The sequence below is a fragment of the Heptranchias perlo genome, chromosome 2, assembly GCF_035084215.1.
Source record: "Heptranchias perlo isolate sHepPer1 chromosome 2, sHepPer1.hap1, whole genome shotgun sequence".
In the NCBI taxonomy this organism is placed as follows: domain Eukaryota; kingdom Metazoa; phylum Chordata; class Chondrichthyes; order Hexanchiformes; family Hexanchidae; genus Heptranchias; species Heptranchias perlo.
In genome coordinates, this window is record NC_090326.1 from 123,619,304 (window position 1) to 123,642,164 (window position 22,861).

The 22,861-nt window shown below is 42.1% G+C and overlaps 1 protein-coding gene across 1 annotated transcript in view; it reads right to left on the reverse strand.

Annotated features, from left to right (window-relative positions):
- The window catches only part of gtpbp10 (GTP-binding protein 10 (putative)), a 43,020-nt gene extending 30,230 nt beyond the window's left edge, over positions 1-12,790 (reverse strand). Inside the window, exons 1-3 of the mRNA XM_068007054.1 lie at positions 12,720-12,790; positions 11,353-11,546; positions 1,523-1,614 (exon numbers count right to left, since the gene is read on the reverse strand). Coding sequence (XP_067863155.1) covers positions 1,523-1,614; positions 11,353-11,546; positions 12,720-12,752 — 319 coding nt within the window. The 5' untranslated portion in view covers positions 12,753-12,790. The remainder of the gene's footprint in view (positions 1-1,522; positions 1,615-11,352; positions 11,547-12,719) is intronic.
- Between the last annotated feature and the right edge of the window lie 10,071 nt (positions 12,791-22,861).

Consider the following 22,861-nt stretch of genomic DNA (forward strand, 5'->3'; position numbering starts at 1 on the left):
CATGCTTGAAGATCGCCACTTGTATGAGGTACCAAAGAGACTTAATAGCTTAAGGAAACATACTCCAAAAAGAAAGACAAAGACTTTCATTTATATAATGTCTCAAAGGACTTTACAAAATTTAATTATTTTGAAGTACAGTAACTGTTAAATAGGTGAATATGGCAGCTATTTTACACATAGCAAGATCCCATCAATAGCAACAAGGTGAATACCAATTAATCTGTTTTTGGTGGTATTGGTTAAGGGAGAATTGTTAGCTAGGAAACTGAGAGAACTCCCTGCTCTTCTTTGAAGCGTGCCAACGGATCTATAAAGTCCAAATGAAGAGGACGATGAGGCCCCAGTTTAATATTCCATCTAAATAGCATAGCTCACTGGCCAGATTATGCGCTCAAGTTCTAGAGTGAGGCTTGAACCCACAACCTTCTGACTCAGGCGAATGTGCTTCCAACTAAGCCAAACGAATACCTTAACATAAATCACTGATGTCATGAGATGGCAAAATTAGCAAAACAATTAATTACATCAGTCAATAAGAAATATTTTATGTATTTTTCTTTTACTGTATCTACTACCATCTTGATTTGAGGAAAGATATTAAAGATTTTTTAAATCGTTATTCAATTATTATGGGAAATTTAATTAATTAGCTCTCATCCTCCATAGCCCGCCTCTCCAAATCTCTGTAACCTCCTCCACCTCTACAACCCTCCGAGAACTCCACATTCCTCCAATTCTGGCATCTTGTGTACCCCTCCAACTTCCTTCACCCCACCATTGGTGGCTGCGCCTTCAGCTGTCTAGGCCCTAAGCTCTGGAATTCCCTCCCTAATCTCTCTGCTTCTGCATCTCTCTCTCCTCCTTTAAGAAGCTCCTTAAAACCTCTCTCTTTGACCAAGCTTTTGGTCACCTGTCCTAATGTCGTTATTTAGTTAATTTTTGTCTGATTACGCTCCTGTGAAGCACCAGGGGATGTTTTATTACGTTAAAGGAGCTATATAAATGCAAGTTGTTGTTGTTGTTAATTCTATATGGACTCAACTGATAAAACTCCCCAGGAATATCCATGTCCAGACAATTATAGGTTAATAGTGAAATGAGAGGTAAAAATTGAGACAAAAAGGTACAAATTGTGACAAAGCACTCAATAATAACTGAATCATTATATGAATTATTGCCTTGTATCTTTGCCACCTAGATAATGTATACCAACTAGCATTTTAATTGCTTACTGGTACTAAGTGCCTTTTTGTTGAGTGGCATGCTTTTTCAGCTATTGGGTATGAAATTCACAAATAGTACAGGTTATGATTAGAAGCAAGAATAATACCAAACCATAATTCATACTGCATCATATAACTGGAACTATAGCAATACTAGTGTTTTGTAGTAGCAGAGTACAGAAAAAAAGCCATGTAACAAAATTTGTAAAAGGTAGGATAGGATTATTTGCCCTTAAAGTAAATTAAAAGCTAGCATCAAGTATAAATCAATTTTAACAGCAAAGCAGAGTTCTCACCTATTACTTTCTCATCATCAGTAGTGATTGAAATTCCAACTGGAACATAAATTTCACAATCCTTTCCCTTTGCACCTTTAAGTGATCGAATGCTGGAGATGAGAAAGACAGAAATACAGTTTGAGCATGGGAGTATTCTGCTATTCAAAAGACTTGAGAACATTTTTCTTCTTTCTTTCAATAGTTTACTACTTTTCTCAGTGTTCTAAACCACATGCGTTATGAAGAAATCCAGTTTATTAGGTATTTTAGTACTAGTGAAGAGTGCCCCTTCATTCAATGCATTCTGCATAAAATGCCAATTACACAGGACTTCTCTAGTTTTACTTTTATTTTGTAATATATTTGCTTATATGTTGTCTTAAGGAACACAAAAATGTAGGAACAAAAAATGTCATTCTGGTCATTGAGCTCATTATTTTCCACAGGCACTCTTTCAGGAATTGATGCAATTGAAACTCCCATCTTACCCAATTCAAACCTAGGTCCCAGAGGTGAATGGAGAACGTGCTATTTTTTTTCAAAAAAAACTGTCAGCTCCACAAGTCAATCACCATGACCTTGAAGGAGTCATTCTTTGAGTCTAGTGTATGGCTTCTTTAACTTAAAGTCCTCTTGCCCCAGTTCTAGTTTTACACAAAAGTACAGACTACATGTACCCCTGTATCCACTATTGCCCAGAATGCACTGGATGAAGTAGAAGCAAGATATCTCTCAATGGTGGCGAACTGCAATGTTATACTGGGATTTTGTTTCGAGAGTAATCTAAGTGGGGTTAGCTGACCTAAGCTGTTCATGATATCACTGTTACTATACTGTAATTAAGAGTTATGACAGTTGAGCACACTTTCCAGGGGGAGACTATGGATGGAATAGTAATGTAACCCCTCTATTTACACAACTTTACACTGAAATCTAAGGATTACATTTCATCCATATACAGGTTTATTGAAAAGACTATTTCGAGAAACCAACTTTTCCCCCTCCTCTCCTGACTATGCTGACTCTTGCTAGAGTCCATTTTTAAGGGTTGCAGCAGGCCTGCGTTTCCTCAGCCAGTTAGCCATTCTTCATGTTTGAATCTAAACAGTGACTGTTAGCAAGCTATTCAACGATGGAGAACATTACAACCCCAGCTGATTTTTCTCCTCTTTGACAGAGATCAATTATAGCACCCCAACTCCTGCTCTGGCGGAGATCAGGACAGAGCAGCAAATAACAGCTCGCATTTTCATTGTGCCTTTAACATAATAAAATATCCCAAAGCACCTTCCAGAGACAAAAATAACTGGAAACCAAGCAATGGCAGGAGAAGGGGTAGAGGTGGAGACTGAAATCATGGTCAGGGGCAGGTTTTACGAGGCTTTTGAAGGAGGGTAGAAAGGCAGTAAGGCAGGGTGGTAGGAAAGGGGTTCTGGCGTGTGGGGTTGCGACAGCTGAAGGTGAAGCAGAGGACACATACAGGAACATAGGGCTGAGAAAGGAAGTTGTAAAGATAGGGAGAAGATGATGAGGACAAGGATTTTGAAATCGATTGGGGGAATGGACAATCAGTGATAGGACACAAGCATTTGATTTTTAAGCGGTAGAACTCATAAGAACATAGCAAATAGGAGCAGGAGTACGCCATTTGGCCCCTTGAACCTCCTCAGTCATTCAATAGGATCGTGGCTGATCTTCGACCTCAACTCCACTTTCCTGCCCAATCTCCATATCCCTTGATTCCCCTAGAGTCCAAAAATCTGTCGCTCAGCCTTGAACATATTCAACGACTGAGCATCCACAGCTCTCTGCGGTAGAGAATTCTAAAGATTCACAACCCTCTGTGTGAAGAAATTCCTCCTCATCTCAGTCTTAAATGGCTGACCACTTATCTTGAGACTATGCCCCCTAGTTCTAGACTCTCTAGCCATGGGAAACAACCTCTACCCTGTCAAGCCCCCTCAGAACCTTGTATGTTTCAATGAGATCACCTCTCATTCTTCTCAACTCCAGAGAGTATAGGCCCATTCTACTCAATCTCTCCTCATAGGACAACCCTCTCATCCCAGGAATCAATCTAGTGAACCTTCATTGCACCGTCTCTAAGGCAAGTATATCCTTCTTTAGATAAGGATACCAAAACTGTACACAGTACTCCAGGTGAGGTCTCACCAAAGCCCTGTACAATTGTAGTAAGACTTCCTTATTCTTGTACTCCAACCCCCTTGCAATAAAGGCCAACATGCCATTTGCCCTCCTTATTGCTTGCTGTACCTGAATGCTAACTTTTCGTGTTTCTTGTATGAGGACACCCAAATCGCTCTGATCACCAACATTTAATAGTTTCTCACCATTTAAAAAATATTCTGTTTTTCTATTCTTCCTACCAAAGTGAATGACCTCACATTTCCCCACATTATACTCCATCTGCCATCTTCTTGCCCACTCACCTAAACTGTCGATATCCCTTTGCCGACTCTTTGTGTCCTCCTCACAGCTTATTTTCCCACCTAGCTTTGTATCGTCAGCAAACTTGGATACATTACACTTGGTCCCTTCAACTAAGTCATTAATATAGATTGTGAATAGCTGAGGCCTAAGCACTGATCCTTGCGGCACTCCACTATTTACAGCCTGCCAACCTGAAAATGACCCTTTTCTCCCTGCTCTCTGTTTTCTGTCTGTTAACCAATCCTCTATCCATGCTAATACATTACCTCCAACCCCATGAGCCCTTATCTTCCATAACAGCCTTTTAATGTGGCAGCTTATCGAATGCCTTTTAAAAATCCAAATATACAACATCCACTGGTTCCCCTTTATCCACCCTGCTAGTTACATCCTCAAAAAACTAATAGCTTTGTCAAACACGATTTCCCTTTCATAAAGCTGTGTTGACTCTGCCTAATCATATTATGATTTTCTTAGTGCACTGTTACCATTTCCTTAACAACGGCTTCCAGCATTTTCCCGACAACTGATGTCAGGCTAACCGGCCTGTAGTTCCCTGTTTTCTCCCTCCCTCCTTTCTTGAATAGCGGGGTTACGTTTGCTACCTTCCAATCCGCTGGGAATGTTCTAGAATCTAGGGAATTTTGGAAGATCATAACCAATGCATCCACTATCTCTGCAGCCACCACTTTTAGAACCCTAGGATGTAGGCCATCAGATCCAGGGGATTTATCGTCTTTTAGTCCCATTAGTTTCTCAAGTACTTTTTCCTCTACTGATATTAATTACTTTAAAGTTCCTCACTCTCATTAGCCTCTTGGTTCCCCACTATTTCTAGTATGCTCTTTATGTCTTCTATTGTGAAGACGGATACAAAATATTTGTTTTAACGTCTCTGCCATTTCCTTATTACCCATTATAATTTCTCCTGCCTTATCCTCTAAGGGACCAAAAAGTTTACTTTTGCTACTCTCTTCCTTTTACATACTTGTAGAAGTTCTTGCAATCTGTTTTTATATTTCTTGCTAGTTTACTTTCATATTTTATTTTCTCCCTTTTTAATCAATTTTTTGGTCATCTTTTGCTGGTTTCTAAAACTTTCCCAATCCTTAAGCTTACTACTCTTCTCCGCAACATTATAGGCCTCTTCTTTTAATCTAATACGATCCTTAACTTCTTTAGTTAGGCACGGATGAATCACTTTTCCCGTGGAGTTTTATTGCTTAATGGAATGTGTAATCGTTGAGAATATTGAAATATTTCTTTAAATGTTTGCTATTGCTTATCTACTGTCATATCTTTCAAACTAATTTCCCAATCTACCTTAGCCAACTCGCCCCTCATACCTATGTAACTGGCTTTATTTAAATTTAAGACTCTAGTTTTGGACTTAACTACATCACTCCCAAACTCAATGTGAAATTCTATCATATTATGATCACTTTTTCCCAGAGGATCCTTTACTGTGAGATTACTAATTAACCCGGTCTCATTACACAATACAAGATTAAATAGCCTGTTCCCTGGTTGGTTACATGCATATTGTTCTAGGAAACTGTCTTGAATACATTCCATGAACTCGTCCTCCAGATTACCGTTGCCAATTTGAATTGTCCAGTCTATATGAAGATTGAAGTCCCCCACGATTATTGCATTACCTTTGTTACAAGCTCCTATTATTTCTTGATTAATACCATGTCCAACAGTATAGCTACTGTTAAGGGACCTATAAACTACTCCCACCAGTGTTTTCTGCCCCTTGTTATTTCTTATTTCCACCCATACTAATTCCACTTCCTTATTTTCTGAGCCAAGATCCTTTCTCACCACTGTCCTTATGTCATCCTTTATTATCAGGGCTACCCACCCATCCTTTTCCATTCTGCCTGTCTTTGCAAAACGTCAAGTACCCTGGAATATTTAGTTCCCAACCTTGGTCACCTTGCAACCATGTCTTATTAATGGCTATTAGATCAAACCCATTTATCTCTATTTTTGCCACTAAATCGTCTATCTTGTTACGAATGCTGCGTGCATTCAGATACAGAGCCTTTAATTTTAACTTTTTACCATTTTCCCTGCTTTTACCTTATTCCCTGGTGCATTATTACCGTTAAAATCTCTGTTCCTTCCTGCCAGTCTGTTTATCTTTACCCAAATCACTACACTGCTCTGTTGCTTTGACTTTTATCTTTTGATTTCTAAATTTCCCCTCACCTGGCCCCTCCCCCCCTTTTAGTTTAAAGCCCTATCTACAGCCCAAGTTATTCGATTCACCAGGAGACTGGTCACAGCCCAGTTTAAATGGAGCCTGTCCCAACAGAACAGCTCCCTCTTTCTCCAGTATTGGTGCCAGTGCCCCACGAATTGAAACTCAGGATGCTAGCAAGGCTGGAAATGTCAAAGACATGAAGGGCTCGATATTAGGAGGGAGGCCGTTGGCAGCGGGGGGTCGATTGGGCGCGTGGGAAACACGCCCGGTGAATTCGGGGTGCTCCGCACGCGATCGCAGCCTAATTGAAGGCATTTACCTTAGCTTCCGGGTTTCGGACTAGAAAGCTGCGCAGTGGGCGGACTGCGCACCCGCATCATAGGCTGTCAGCTGGAGTAGCCCTATTTAAAGGGGCAGTCCTCCACTGACTGATGCTGCAGAAAGGAGCCAAAATTACAACATGGAGCAGCCCAGGCGGAAGGCTGCTCCCAGGTTTAATGATACCTCACTCCAGGTCCTACTGGATGGGGTGAGGAGGAGAAGGAGGAGAGATTTTCTCCCCGGCGGACGGGAGGAAGTGGTCTGCCTCTGCCACCATGAAGGCCCGGCTCGAGGTGACAGAGGAGGTCACCTGCACCACCAACATATCACGCACCTGCATACAGTGCAGGAGGCGCTGCAATGACCTAAGTAGGTCAGCCGAAATGAGTACACTTACTCATTCCCCTACACTCCGTTTGCCACATCACCACCCCCACCCCACATCTCCTTCTGCACAGCCAACACTACTCTATCACATCACTCCTCACACTCACTCAAAGCTCATCCTCATCTTACCTGCACTTACTCACCTCGCCAGTACTCATCCCACCACTACCACTCAACCCAATCCTCATACAATCTCATGGCTCTGTCTCATATTCACCCCCTCATGCATCTCTTTCACGGTCAGCCTCACCCAACCTGCCACTACCTGTGCTGCAGCCACAGGGCATGCATCACAAATGTGTAGTAGGAAGCGTAAGGCAAACGTGTCGTGAGCATGAAGGGGATGCACAAGGGTGTTTGAGGGTTTGTCATGGTTTTTACTTATATTTGATTTCTGATCAACTCACATTACTTATTATATTGTCACCACTATTGCCACGTCTTTGCAAATCTTGTCTGGTTTGTGCAATAATGCCCTTTCCTGAGGATCACCATGAAGACCCACACACCTGATGCCACCCATTGTGTCACTACAGAGTGGGTGTAGGTGTATTTGCAGGGCTCTTTTGTAAAGATGATTGAGAGACGTCGGCGATGTCCCTGGTGGCACCCTGGAAGGATGCGGAGAAGAAGTTGTTGAGGGCAGTGGTGCCTTTGACAGCGACAGGTAAGAAGATGGTGCTATGGCCAGCCGGGAGCAGCTCGGCATGAAGGAGGCTGCAGATGTCCACAACTACATGTTGAGTGACTCTGTGCCTCCGTGTGCACTGCTGCTCAGAGAGGTCCAGGAAGCTGAGCCTCGGTCTGTGGACCCTGTGGCGAGGGTAGTGCCCTCTGCGACGCATCTCTCTCTGCGGTTGCCCTCCCTCCTGCTGTGCAGGTGGATGTGTCACAGCACTGTGTTGTGGAGCTCCATGTGTCAGAGGTGGACGGCGTGGACGGTGATGCTGTTCGTCCTCCGAGGAGGTCATGACTGCAGCTATGGCGGCCCCCATCCAGAAGATGCATGTTTGAGGGGGTCCACAAGGTAGGTAAATGTGTCTGCTCACCAGGGTTGAGGTTCCAAGTTGGTGAATTTTATTGTTAGGAGGGTGGTGGAGGCCAAACTTTGTCCAAAATGACAGAGTGGCCTCCTGCAATGAGTGAGGGTCTCCCCCCACCATCTGTCAAATGGACCTTTGCAGCTGCCACAGGCTGGTGGCTGCAACACGTCCATTTCAACTGGGAGTGTTTCCCCCAGTAGGGGAAATACGCTCAGTTGAGATGAAAATCCCACCCCTCCTAAAATATCCTCCAAATCAGGTCTGCTAATGACCTGAACTATCACATTAATTGCCTTAAATGGGATCCCGCCGGCAATTAAAGCTTTAATTGCCGGTGGGAGTCCCGCATGTGGGGGCTGCGCGCGCAGCTAAGCGCGTCACTGGGGAACCCGGAAGTGGGCGGGTTGGAGCCAGGCTCCGGACCCGCCCCGGGAATCCCCGATTTTCGGAGCCCCCCCGCCACGAACCCACCGGCTTGGACGTCCAAAAATCGAGCCCGAAGTGTTTCAAGGGCAATGAGGTGAGGTAGGGGCAGAGATGGAGAATATCGCAGGGGTGGAAATAGGCAATCTTGGTAGAGTTAAAATATGGGGTTTAAAGTTTTAATATCATAAACCTTGGAGTCAAACATGACACCTAGGTTGTGTACAATTGGGCTTAGCCTGAATGAGCTGCTAGAGTGAGTGATGGAGTTAGAGGCTAAGATTTTGGCAGGAGCCAAACAGGATAGCTTCTGTCTTGGCAACTATGGGTCAGGAACTATGGGCAAAGTGACGTGGCACCGCTCACCGCAGCTCCTGCGAATTAATGAAAATACTTACTGCGGGCTCTGTGGCATCAAATTGCGTGATTTTGAAATGTAAAAAAATTGTGCGCTATCAACCCAGCCTCTGAGCAGCGTGAGTTGATGCGCATGGAACAGTCTGAGAGAATAGAAGACACGCCCACAAAATCTGTCAGGAAGAGAAGTCATGCCCACAGAATCAGGCTGCATTGCTCAAGCAGGCAAGCAGACTTCATTCATTTAAAGGTAGTATTCTGGATGTCATTGTAAATTTAAAAAAATATTTTTTAAAAAATAAAAAGCCAAAGAAATAACTGAATTAAATTAAAAAGAAACAGAAGGGAAAAATAAAAATAAAATGTAATTTTAAATTTTTTTTTTAAATGACCAAAAACTATTAAAATAAGGAGTAATATGAAACTCCACATTTTTAAAATGTAATTTTTAGTTGTTTGGCAATCATTAAGACTAACCGTGCTTTTAAAACTTAGTTTAGACCTGGTATTTTCAAGCATACCTGCTTGGTGGAGCGATTAGTTACCGTCCAGCTGGGCAGATAAGCAAGTTTGCAATTTTTCAATGATTTCTATGATTGCAGCATGCGATAGCCCTTTAATTCGAAGCTGTCAAATCACCGGCAAACCAAGAGGAGCAAGTTCACGATTTCCGCGTTTTAGTGCGCATGTGCAAAAGCGGGAACTCGCTCCTTCAATTCGCCATTAAAAACAGAGAGTGCTGTTGAGCTCGTCCGTTATTTTGGGAGCAATTTCTGGCTCGTTGAGTTGAAGAAAGCTCTTGCGCATCCAGAACTTAATGTAAGCTCTGCAAACATATAGCAGAGAGTCAAGGGTAGCGGCAGAGAGGTAAAGCTGGGTGTCAACAGCACACGTGACTCAATCAAACCTTAGCGTTTCATATTGCCCATAAGTCATCAGCAAAGGTTTAATGTGACAAATACTCTTTGTGGGGGAAGAGAAAAGAGAATAGTTTTGAACCAAAGTATTCTTTTTTCCCCCTGGTACTCCTCATTCCCAAAAAAACACTTACAAGTACATTTCCTTCAAGTATCCATTGGTCCAGAAATATCACTATGCAGCTCTTTACTGGTCAAGAAACCCCACCATGATAGATTGTTCGTGACCTGCTTTTTAACTCCCTCAAAGACACAGCTAAGACTGAACTAACTGTGACGGCATGATTCCAGATATCATGGAATCATTCGGGACATCAAAGAGGCCATTCAGCCCATCGTACCTGTGCCTGCTTTTTGAAAGAGCTATGACTCCACTATCTAACAGTACACAGTGCTACCACATCACATTTTTAAAAACATCAGCAATTACTATTTAATTATATTCACACAAAAAAAATCCTAGAGATGAAGAACCTGTCTGAAATTAAGTGTAGATTTAAACTTTAATTCATGACTATCAAGCTATAAAGTATATAACAGACATTAAGAAATCATTAATATAAAAGCCAGTAGTATCTTATTCATACCTGAAATGTCAATGAAAAGGTTAATCTTAGCCAATCACAATCTAGACAACTGCCAGGCAATAGCTACCTCTCATTGACTGCTACATGAATTAATCTGTGCTGTCAACATTTTTGATCACTTTTCTAGTACACTCACCTCAATTATGCCCATTATGTATACAAGGAAAAGAATCAACTTCACTGGTAATTGTATAATGAGACCAAAATTTCTTGTTGAGCTGCACTGTACAAATATAGAAAGAAAACTTATAAAATTTTAAATTGCTGAACCATTCCAAATCAAAACAAAATATGGCCGAAAAACTATTTAATTATATAAAACATTCAATGTTTTGCTGCGTTTGTGCTTTGGAGTCAGTACAGCTAAAACCAGTCTCGTGTCAAATCTTAAAATGCTACCAAGTAAACTCAGTTTAAAAGTTCCCAATCTTTTGGTTTAACAATTATACAAGTCTTTATAAATATTACTTCCAGTGTTCATAGTAGTATTCAGCCCTACTGAGCACAATAAACAAGTTTATACTAAATGCTCATGCTGCTTATGACAAAGTCACAAACACACACTGACAAATTACTTGATTTATAACTGCACTATTTGTCCCCTCAATCTACATGTAGCCTTGACAAGTCTACAGAATCCTGGTTACATATATTAAATTCTGAGCAGAAAGGCTTCCAAAAGTAAAAGCTTCAAAACCCTAAAGGGTTTAGGCATTACTAATTGTCTCAAATCATTGCATGTATGAAATATCAAGTGCTACCACAATCAGAACACTGTACTAACCATGGATTTAAAAAATATTCTGGCATTTTAAAACTACTTCATATATACCAATATACCAGTATAATGCCTTGGGACATTTTACTATGTTAAAGGCACTATATAAATGAAAGTTGTTGTTGTATTCGAGAAGAATTGTTGATATATTATGTATAGCTTTGCAATATTTCAGACACTCTCAAAGTTTTAAAATATGTTTTGTGTTTTAGTAGTGTAAAGATTAAACAATGAGTGATTTAACATATTTACAGATCAGCAGAACTTGAACTTTTGTATTCATTTCTACTTGTGACCTAAAACTTGCTGCCAAACACTCAGATCACAGGGTACTTTCAAAAGTTAACACTTGTGTTATGCATATCTACATACCTGCTATTAGAGCCAACTCCAGCCACAAAGCGTTTATCTGGATATTTATCCTTGATCTTTTTCAAGGTTATCCCATCTTGTGATACAACCCAGACATCACCACCTTTACCTCCTTCACCACCAAGTCGACGGAGTCCCATTCCACCGCTCCCTCCACGAACATAAAGTCTGAGATTGTCAATAAAGTTGCCATACTACAACATGAGATAATTGAAAAGAAAATATTCAAAAAATGGCTCCCAAGCAAATGCACAAGTGTTATACACTGTGCCTTTTTTGAAATCTTTGCATTATTACTTAGCACTGGTCCACATGATGAAAGTTATCTACTAGAAACTAGTGTTGAATCCATGTGTAATAGGAAAAATGTCCCAAGGCACTTCACAGACATGGGAGGAAAAAAAATGGACTCCAAGCCAAAGAAGGAAGTATTTTAAAGGTTGGTTTTAAGAAGGCTCTTAAAGAAGTGAAGTGGAGAAGCTTAAGGACAGAAAGAGTTTGGGCCACAGGCAGCTGAAGGCACAACCACCAATGATGAGACTAGGTGGGGGATGCATAAAAGGCCAGTCAGAGAAAGTGAATTCAAATGTGCATTGTTGTACAGGAGGAAGTGACAAGGATAGGGAGGAGCCTGGCCACACAGGGATTTAAAGACAAGGAATATAATTTTAAATTTGAGAGAACCAGGAGCCAATGTAGCTCTCCGAGGAGAGGGGTGAATGCCAAGCAGATCTGGATATGGGCAGCAATTTTGGATGATGAGGTTTAATGAAAGAAAGACTTGCATTTATTTAGTGCCATTCACGACCTCAGGATGTCCCAATGAAGTACTTTTGAAGTGTAATCACTGTAGGGGGATGCAGAATGAGAGGCCAGCCAGAAGAGCTTTGGAACAGTCAAACTTAGGAGTGCCAAGTGCATGGATGAAGGTTCCAGTGGCAGTTGGACAGAGGTAGAGGCATAGGTGGGTGATGTTACAGAGTTGGAAGTAGATGATCTTTGTGATGGAGATTATACTGGGTTGGAAGCTCAGCTATGGTTGAAGAGGATGCAGAGGTTTGTGAGCAATCTGCTTCAGCCTGAGACGTTGGCCAGGGAGAGGGGGCGGTATTGCAGTCAGTAATAATCCCCCCCCCCCACCTAGTCATTCTATGAAAACCCTATATAATTTTAAAAAGTTCTATTAAATCTCCTCTTAGCCTTCTCTGCTGCAGTGGAAGTAGTCCCAGTATCTCAAGTCTCTCCTGATAACTATGGTTTCCTATCGCTGGCCCACTGTCGCCCACAGGCCGAGCTCCTGCTCCCGCTCCCGCTCCCCTCGTGCTCACTGTTCGGGCAGTAACGGAATCAAACGGACCGGACCGTACCTTCCTCAGAAGCGCGAGGCCGCACCGCACCATGGCAACCCCGACCGGAAACCCACCCTTCACAATCCCCCGCCGGGCTCCATCCGCCTCAGACTCAGAGCGAGTGGAATTAATTTATTTGTGTCGCCGATCATCTTCCTAAAGCGTCTAGTGACGTGCATTTGTTTAATTTCTATAATAAGGGCGAGAGCGCGCGAGAAAACTTTTTTTTTAAAGTGCCAAGCGGCTTTGGTGTGTGTGCGACATCTTAAAACTCCGGAGACTCGTCGATACGTTTGAACTCGTTCCTAGAGCCGTTAGGCGTTTATAAAGTTTTGGAAGCAAAGAGGCGTCAAATTGCACTTCCGGAGATCAGACGTTCACTACTCATCCGAGGTTGCACAGAAAGTCGCTGGTTTCACTCTAGTCTGAAAGATCTTCCGTATAAATATTATAAAACCCTGCATCGATATAGCACCTGATCACATCAGTGAGAAACAGCCCAAAGTACTGCAGCCACAGAATTACCTACACGTGAAACAACTGTTTGGTGTTGCACAAGCAGCAACCAAGTGGATAACGTTCATCTGTTTTTGGTTTAGGGAGCAATGTTGGCCAAGAAACTAAGACAATCCTCTGCTCTTCGAAAAATACCATGGGATCTTTATCGCCCACCTTAATGATTCGTTTTGGTACCCCCAACAATACAGCACTTCATTCACCTTGGTGTTTGCAATAATTTTAAGAAAACAATGGGTACAATATCAATATCATTCCTCTAATTTGGCTCAGAGAGGATGACAGGTGCAATAAGTATCTTCCTGTTCCATAGGGGATATTATTTTGATGTTGGGGGTTAAGGTACAAGGTTGGGGTCGAATAGGTGGATCTTTACCTCTACCTAGTCTATGCCAGACCTAGGAGTGCTTGATGCAGACACTTGGGTGCCTGAAATTCAGAAGTGTTCCATTTCCAATATCAATGTCCTTCACCTCGATGAGTAGAACAATTCACCAGATTTTAAAGCAAAAACATTTTTTTTTAATTTAAAGGTTGAAACAATTTTTTTTAAGTTTAAAAATACTTATTTTGCAATACATGACTAAACTTATCAATTGAATTGTATTTTGTGTCTTGTAATGCCTAAAGTTTTTATTTGAAGGCCTCATTCTCTCCTAAAAGCTTGGGCTTGGACTCAATACTTTTGCCCAGAGCTGGATTTGGATTGTACAGTCTGAGCATATGTAATGTACCAGAATGCATCAGTACTGTTCGGTCAGCTGCACTGATGGGATATTATTCTTTACCTCCCAGTAACTTTTACCCTTCTTCCCGGTAGTTTTCCTTCAAATCATAGAATCATAGAATCATAGAAGTTACAACATGGAAACAGGCCCTTCGGCCCAACATGTCCATGTCGCCCAGTTTATACCACTAAGCTAGTCCCAATTGCCTGCACTTGGCCCATATCCCTCTATACCCATCTTCCCCATGTAACTGTCCAAATGCTTTTTAAAAGACAAAATTGTACCCGCCTCTACTACTGCCTCTGGCAGCTCGTTCCAGACACTCACCACCCTTTGAGTGAAAAAATTGCCCCTCTGGACCCTTTTGTATCTCTCCCCTCTCACCTTAAATCTATGCCCCCTCGTTATAGACTCCCCTACCTTTGGGAAAAGATTTTGACTATCGACCTTATCTATGCCCCTCATTATTTTATAGACTTCGATAAGATCACCCCTTAACCTCCTGCTCTCCAGGGAAAAAAGTCCCAGTCTGTCTAACCTCTCCCTGTAAGTCAAACCATCAAGTCCCGGTAGCATCCTAGTAAATCTTTTCTGCACTCTTTCTAGTTTAATAATATCCTTTCTATAATAGGGTGACCAGAACTGTACACAGTACTCCAAGTGTGGCCTCACCAATGCCCTGTACAACTTCAACAAGACATCCCAACTCCTGCATTCAATGTTCTGACCAATGAAACCAAGCATGCTGAATGCCTTCTTCACCACCCTATCCACCTGTGACTCCACTTTCAAGGAGCTATGAATCTGTACTCCCAGATCTCTTTGTTCTATAACTCTCCCCAACGCCCTACCATTAACGGAGTAGGTCCTGGCCCGATTCGATCTACCAAAATGCATCACCTCACATTTATCTAAATTAAACTCCATCTGCCATTCATCGGCCCACTGGCCCAATTGATCAAGATCCCGTTGCAATCCTAGATAACCTTCTTCACTGTCCACAATGCCACCAATCTTGGTGTCATCTGCAAACTTACTAACCATGCCTCCTAAATTCTCATCCAAATCATTAATATAAATAACAAATAACAGCGGACCCAGCACCGATCCCTGAGGCACACCGCTGGACACAGGCATCCAGTTTGAAAAACAACCCTCTACAACCACCCTCTGTCTTCTGTCGTCAAGCCAATTTTGTATCCAATTGGCTACCTCACCTTGGATCCCATGAGATTTAACCTTATGTAACAACCTACCATGCGGTACCTTGTCAAATGCTTTGCTGAAGTCCATGTAGACCACGTCTACCGCACAGCCCTCATCTATCTTCTTGGTTACCCCTTCAAAAAACTCAATCAAATTCGTGAGACATGATTTTCCTCTCACAAAACCATGCTGACTGTTCCTAATTAGTCCCTGCCTCTCCAAATGCCTGTAGATCCTGTCCCTCAGAATACCCTCTAACAACTTACCCACTACAGATGTCAGGCTCACTGGTCTGTAGTTCCCAGGCTTTTCCCTGCCGCCCTTCTTAAACAAAGGCACAACATTTGCTACCCTCCAATCTTCAGGCACCTCACCTGTAGCGGTGGATGATTCAAATATCTCTGCTAGGGGACCCGCAATTTCCTCCCTAACCTCCCATAACGTCCTGGGATATATTTCATCAGGTCCCGGAGATTTATCTACCTTGATGCGCGTTAAGACTTCCAGCACCTCCCTCTCTGTAATATGTACACTCCTCAAGACATCACTATTTATTTCCCCAAGTTCCCTAACATCCATGCCTTTCTCAACCGTAAATACTGATGTGAAATATTCATTCAGGATCTCACCCATCTCTTGTGGTTCCGCACATAGATGACCTTGTTGATCCTTAAGAGGCCCTACTCTCTCCCTAGTTACCCTTTTGCCCTTTATGTATTTGTAGAAGCTCTTTGGATTCACCTTTGCCTGATCTGCCAAAGCAATCTCATATCCCCTTTTTGCCCTCCTGATTTCTCTCTTAACTCTACTCCGGCAATCTCTATACTCTTCAAGGGATCCACTTGATCCCAGCTGCCTATGCATGTCATATGCCTCCTTCTTCTTTTTGACTAGTGCCTCAATCTCCCAAGTCATCCAAGGTTCCCTACTTCTACCAGCCTTGCCCTTCACTTTATAAGGAATGTGCTTACCCTGAACCCTGGTTAACACACTTTTGAAAGCCTCCCACTTACCAGACGTCCCTTTGCCTGCCAACAGACTCTCCCAATCAACTTCTGAAAGTTCCTGTCTAATACCATCAAAATTGGCCTTTCCCCAATTTAGAATTTTATCTTTTGGGCCAGACCTATCCTTCTCCATAGCTATCTTAAAACTAATGGAATTATGATCACTGGTCCCAAAGTGATCCCTCACTAACACTTCTGTCACCTGCCCTTCCTTATTTCCCAAGAGGAGGTCAAGTTTTGCCCCCCCTCTAGTCGGGCCATCCACATACTGAATGAGAAATTCCTCCTGAATACACTCAACAAATTTCTCTCCATCCAAGCCCCTAATGCTATGGCTGTCCCAGTCAATGTTGGGAAAGTTAAAGTCCCCTACTATTACCACCCTATTTTTCTTGCAGCTGTCTGTAATCTCCTTACATATTTGCTCCTCAATTTCCCGTTGACTATTTGGGGGTCTGTAGTACAATCCTATCAAAGTGATCTCTCCCTTCTTATTTTTCAGTTCTACCCATATAGACTCAGTGGGCGAACCCTCGGATATATCCTCTCTCACTACTGCCGTGATGTTCTCCCTAATCAAGAACGCAACTCCCCCTCCTCTCTTACCTCCTGCTCTATCTTTCCTAAAGCATCTGTACCCTGGAACATTGAGCTGCCAGTCCTGCCCCTCCCTTAGCCATGTTTCAGTAATAGCTATAACATCCCAGTCCCATGTACCCATCCATGCCCTGAGTTCATCTGCCTTGCCCATCAGACTTCTTGCATTGAAATAAATGCAGTTTAATCTAGACTTCCCTTGGTCTTTGCCCTGCTTTCTCAGACCATCTGTCCAGTCATGTTCTGTACACTCTCCCTTACTGCCTTTTGTTTCTGTCACCACTTTATTTCCCACTGACTTCCTGCATCGGTTCCCATCCCCCTGCCACATTAGTTTAAACCCTCCCCAACAGCACTGGCAAACACTCCCCCTAGGACATTGGTTCCAGTCCTGCCCAGATGCAGACCGTCCAATTTGTACTGGTCCCACCTCCCCCAGAACCGGTTCCAATGGCCCAGGAATTTGAATCCCTCCCTCTTGCACCATCTCTCAAGCCACGTATTCATCTTAGCTATCCTGTCATTCCTACTCTGACTAACCCGTGGCACTGGTAGCAATCCTGAGATTACTACCTTTGAGGTCCTACTCTTTAGTTTAACTCCTAACTCCCTAAATTCAGCTTGTAGGACCTCATCCTGTTTTTTACCTATATCGTTGGTGCCTATATGCACCACGACAACTGGCTGTTCACCCTCCCCCTCCAGAATGTCCTGAAAAACCCAATGACAAATTTTAAAACCTTTACTGAGGCAAAATATATATTGAGTGTTTCTAACACGGTTCTGACTATAATCAACTAATGTAGCAAAGACTGAGGATCAAATCTGAAACCTTACTGGTCTCTCAAAGAGGTAATTATTGAACTTCTTTTCAATTATCAATTTTGTGAGCTGCAGAGTGCAACCAGCAACACAATTTCTTGGAGTAGGTTGGTTCTATATTAGCTCTAAACCTGGTTCGAAATTGCAGTCTCGCTGTAGTGTTGCTCTGCTCCTTGTAATTGTTCTTACAGAATGCCCGAGCGTGGAGAAAGACCTGACTGTGAAGTCTTCTGGCAGATCAACAAATTAATTTTGTTTTAAAAACGGCGATTAGGATTTCTGTACGTGTACGTCTACTTTGAATCAAAGTCGGGGATTGAATGAGCCTAGCAGACACCTTGTGCACCAACTCCCAACCCTTCTTTGAGATTGCTGCCCACATGGGGCATCGGGCGTCTCCTGTTATATTATCTGCCCCAAAAGATTTTTATCACTTTGTGAGAAAAACATTTATGTTACAAGTACTTTTTAATTTTGTGGCACCCTAACTAATGCATGGTTCCTTTGTAGACTGTGTTAGCTTGTCTTTCTGTTTTCCTTTATCTTCATTTAACGGTGCTTTCAGTAGTTTTGGGGGCTATTATACTAAGGCTAGCAATCTGCCTGTCTGCGAATCTAATTCTCCCTTACACGCATGCGCAGAATTCTGCTCCCTACTGGTGAGTTTTGAATGAAAGGTTTTGTATATATGAAAGGACCACGTTTCTTATGTTCCAATTACAACACATTACCAATCTGAGACCGGTAGCTGCAGAATACAAAGTACAACCAGAAGCACCGGTATTATGCTGCAGCTGCAGATCACCCTCTTAACAATGCTAACGCAGAGCTCCACACTCTAATGGTAATTGTTTTATGTTTTGAGAGTGCGGGTAACAGCGTCTGCATTGTCATAGTATTAAAAAATAGTAAACGTTTTTTTTAAGTGGTCAGCAGCTTCACGTTTTTAGAGTTAGTAAGATACTGCGCTGGACTTATATTCCGCATGGTGTCAGGCTGAATGGTTCTGCGAATGCCTCCTGGAGGGCGTTCACTGCTCCACTCCGCTCTGCAGTCAGATTGTAGAGTTATACTGTCACTGCAAAACAAAAAACTGCTTCGCAGCAACACAAAAGTGGCAGTATAATTGCACCTTTAAAGGAGATAATTAATCAGTTTGCTTTGACAAAGGTGAATATTTTTTCTTGGCAGCTCCTTACAAATCAAAGTTACCTCCACAGATGGGCTCTGTCCACCAATGATGACCGAGTTCGATGTGCGAAATAACTTGATTTTCTTTGGGCTCGAAATTCTAAAGAGCAATTTGCCTTTCCAGTTATTGTGGCACTTAGAAAGAGGATTTGCCCATTTTTCTCCAGGCCTGGCGCTGAAGTCTATGTGGCATGATGAATGCACGATGTTTGGAAATTTTGGAAACTGCTCTTCCCATGGGACAGTTCCGAATGTTACCAGTGACCACATACTGTGCACCACGTGTTATGTTCTAACAAGTACTGCCTTGCAACCACTGATTTATTAAACATTGAGTGTCACCTGCAGTCTTACATGATGTGATCATATAAGACAGCATTGTTTCCAGGTCAGAATGGGAGTTTTCACAACAGAAGCAAAAATCTTTTTGTGCAGTGTAACTCCAGAATACGAAATGGCAATTTTCAGACTTCATGCAGCCAGCCGAGAGGTTCGATGCATCAAAAATTAATTTAACATTTCTGTGAAGCGCCTTGTTTTACTACATTAAAGGCGCTATATAAATCTAAGTAGTTGTTGTTGCTGAAAATGATTAGAAAATTAAGCCCAAATTTCCGAAGATGACCCTTCAGGTGTGTAGCAACAATTTGCCTCAATGGGCAGCGCTGCGATGCCATTGTAATGACGCCAAGAATATGGGAAGTTGAGCGGAGATGCAAACTTGCTTCGGAATCACAGACTGAGTGCGAATTTGCAGTACCTTATAACTCAGCATTCTATCTATACCCACAGCGAACTTGCATCGCTCTAAGGTCCGTTTGTATGGTATAACTGCGGTCTTAGTTATTAAAATGTACATACCTGCTGCACCCCATACACTCCCTTTATAAAAGTGCAAACTAATGAGGACTGCACCAAGAATCTGTCCAGGGTTACCATAATTTAAAAAAATACCGCCTAGGGAACTGAGACAAATATCCCCTTGGTATAACATGAGTTGTCTGTACGGTGTAATTAATCGCCTGAGTCTATGGTTTAACGCTTGTTGAAGCTCTAAGGTGGAATCTTTTGGGGAATATATGGTGTATTTTCACACCATCTTAAAAGGAAGGAACTTTTATTTCCACGTGTCGCTCATTTTCATTCCATTCTGGGGTGCATCCCTCGAAATATATTCTTACTATTTAAGAATAATTCGTAGAAATGTCAGTACATAACTGATAAAGTTGATTCACTTTTGTAATAGTATCTTATCAATGTAATATTTTATCTTGAAAGCAATTGGAGAAAACTGCCCCCGCCACCATTATACTGTAAATCCCGACATAGGCGTTGCTTTCACATGAACTCTGCAAGTAAAAGGAGCACCTTATGAGATTACAGTAGTTAAAATAGTAAAACGAAAATCAAACCCCTTGGACTCGAGCTTCCCATTGACAGCTGTTGCATCCCGTTATCAGTATCATTTGCATATAGTTAAGTATGGTTAATCCAAATGATCCAACAGACAACAGGATCGTTTTAGTAGGCACACGAGAAATGGAAAAGACACATAATCTGACGCAGAGACCGTGGGCGTACTGTGGTATAAATATATGCGCCGAGTTACAGGTTACGTCTAAACCCATCTCTAGGATCCAACCTTGCTTAGCCCAAAGAAGCAACTTCTCCCGCTCGACCGTCAGCGACCAATACAACCAGAGTTCCGGAATCTGCTGATGTAATAGTGATTCGCAGCAAGAAAGACGTGCATCTTCACTGTAAGTAAATATGCATTTCCCATCCCAAGTATTTACTGTCATGTCATTTGTATCCGACTTGATGTTAAAGGGAATTGTTTAAAGCAAACGTATTTTATTGTACTAGATAATATAGTCGTAAAATGAATCTTCAGTTTGAAGTGTCATATTTGATTTTCTGTTTCCCAGCTGCTCAGGCGAGTTAGTGAAGTAACAGTTTCTTTACAGGCATGAGCGCCAGATGTCCATACAAACAATTCATCAGATAAGAATCTCGAATTACGAATTACACAGCGACAGCATTTCGGTAACAAAGCAGAATAGTTGCACTGTGGTCTAGCAGCAAGTTTGTGATTACAAGGTTTTCCTTTTAGTGAAGTCAGGGAGTTTAAATATGCTTGTGTCCTGTCCCAGACGCCTTTACTGTCATATATTCCCAGCAGCAGGAATAACTTCCACACTCGTTATAAATTGACCATTAAAATCACTTACACTTTAACTCCAGTTCATTTCCCTCTAAGACTTCTTGACATCTTCGACGCGGATTATTTTGTTTGTTTGCATACTCTTTATTAGAGGTTTACAATTTATTTTACCGTGTATTCGTAAACGCTGTATTTCCGATTTAATTAACTATATTTGAGAACATTATTTTGACTGACAAAGTTCCCCTTGTTTATCTAGACTGTATCCTATTGATAAAACACGGCGATACAGTATCATCTTACTGGTGCCGTACGTTGGGACATAATAATGCACCTTAAAATAACAAGTTCTCGGAACAGGCCAGAGGCACCACGGCGGTAGTTTCTGGTCCCGCACATTCCTATCTTCCTATGATAATCCTGCCGAGTGTACCCGAGACAAACATGATGCATACAAATTGCAGAAGAAAATATACAGAGTTACGGTTAGGAGTTTATTAAACGCGGAACCTATCCACCAAAGTGGGATGTTCAGCACTCTGAGCAAAGCTTTATCAAAGGACAGGAACATTCAGCAGGTCAGACAGCTTCCGCTGAGAGTTAACGTTTGGTTTGCGGGCAATGATCTGCACCCCAAACATTATCGTTAATGGTCTGCACCGCAAACATTATCGTTAATGGTCTGCACCCCAAACATTATCGTTAATGATCTGCACCCCAAACATTATCGTTAATGGTCTGCACCCCAAACATTATCGTTAATGGTCTGCACCCCAAACATTATCGTTAATGGTCTGCACCCCAAACATTATCGTTAATGGTCTGCACCCCAAACATTATCGTTAATGGTCTGCACCCCAAACATTATCGTTAATGGTCTGCACCCCAAACATTATCGTTAATGATCTGCACCCCAAACATTATCGTTAATGATCTGCACCCCAAACATTAATCCCGCTGTTCTCTCTCCACAGATGCTGACTGGCTGGCTGAGTGTTTCCACCCTTTTCTGCTTGTTTCAGATTTCCAGTACCGTATCCGCAGTATTATTTTTGTTTTTTTATTTATAACAAAGCATAAATTTCTTGGCAATGTGCAATGTTACGCCGAGTTAAAAAAAAAACATCTTTTCAGCTATAAGTACATTTATATCAATAAATTACACCTCACGAGGATCGGAACGGAAATGTCATTTCCATAATCACGCTATAATTCATTTTATGCACTTATATTTATGGGGTGTCGAATCCACTCTCCAAACTAGGCATCTTTCCATTTATTAGCTCTGATCTCCAAGGTTTGAGGGTTATTGATGTCCTGGATTCGGTTTCTAGCCTTTTGACATGGATGTTTAGTCATGTCAGTGTGTGACCTGCCCAGAGCAGGGTCATCTATAACAAAGCTCCTTTGATACAGGTCACACGGCCGATCGCTTTTAGCTCATTATTGTTGCCAGCTCCTTCAGTCTGACGGCTTTTGCATTTTTTGAATATATTCTCCTTCCTTCCATTCACATGCCGCCTTCTCAGACCCCCGATCTCTGCAAGAAGTTATTTGGAGAATCCCCAGAGTGGCCCGGGGTGATTTCTCTCTCTCTCTCTTCCCAGTTCCCTTTCCCTCTTCCTGGTACAGCTTCTCATGATCAGCAACTTTTGTGCGAAGAACCCAAAACACGTCTGGGTCTCACATACGAACACTGAGAAGTTTGTAAACGCTTTTGCTCTCTTAGCATAGTGTAATTCTCGGTGGACACGCCCGTCTGTGGGGGAAAAAAAACAATTTGCTCCCCAAAATTTTCACCAACAATATTCCATCTGAAGATCTTGGTGAAATTCATGCAGTTGTCGTGTATTTTTACACGTTCAGTCCCATTTATCGTCGAAGAGGTTGAATTTCCTCTTCCCAATGTCCAATACACTCCAAGGCTAA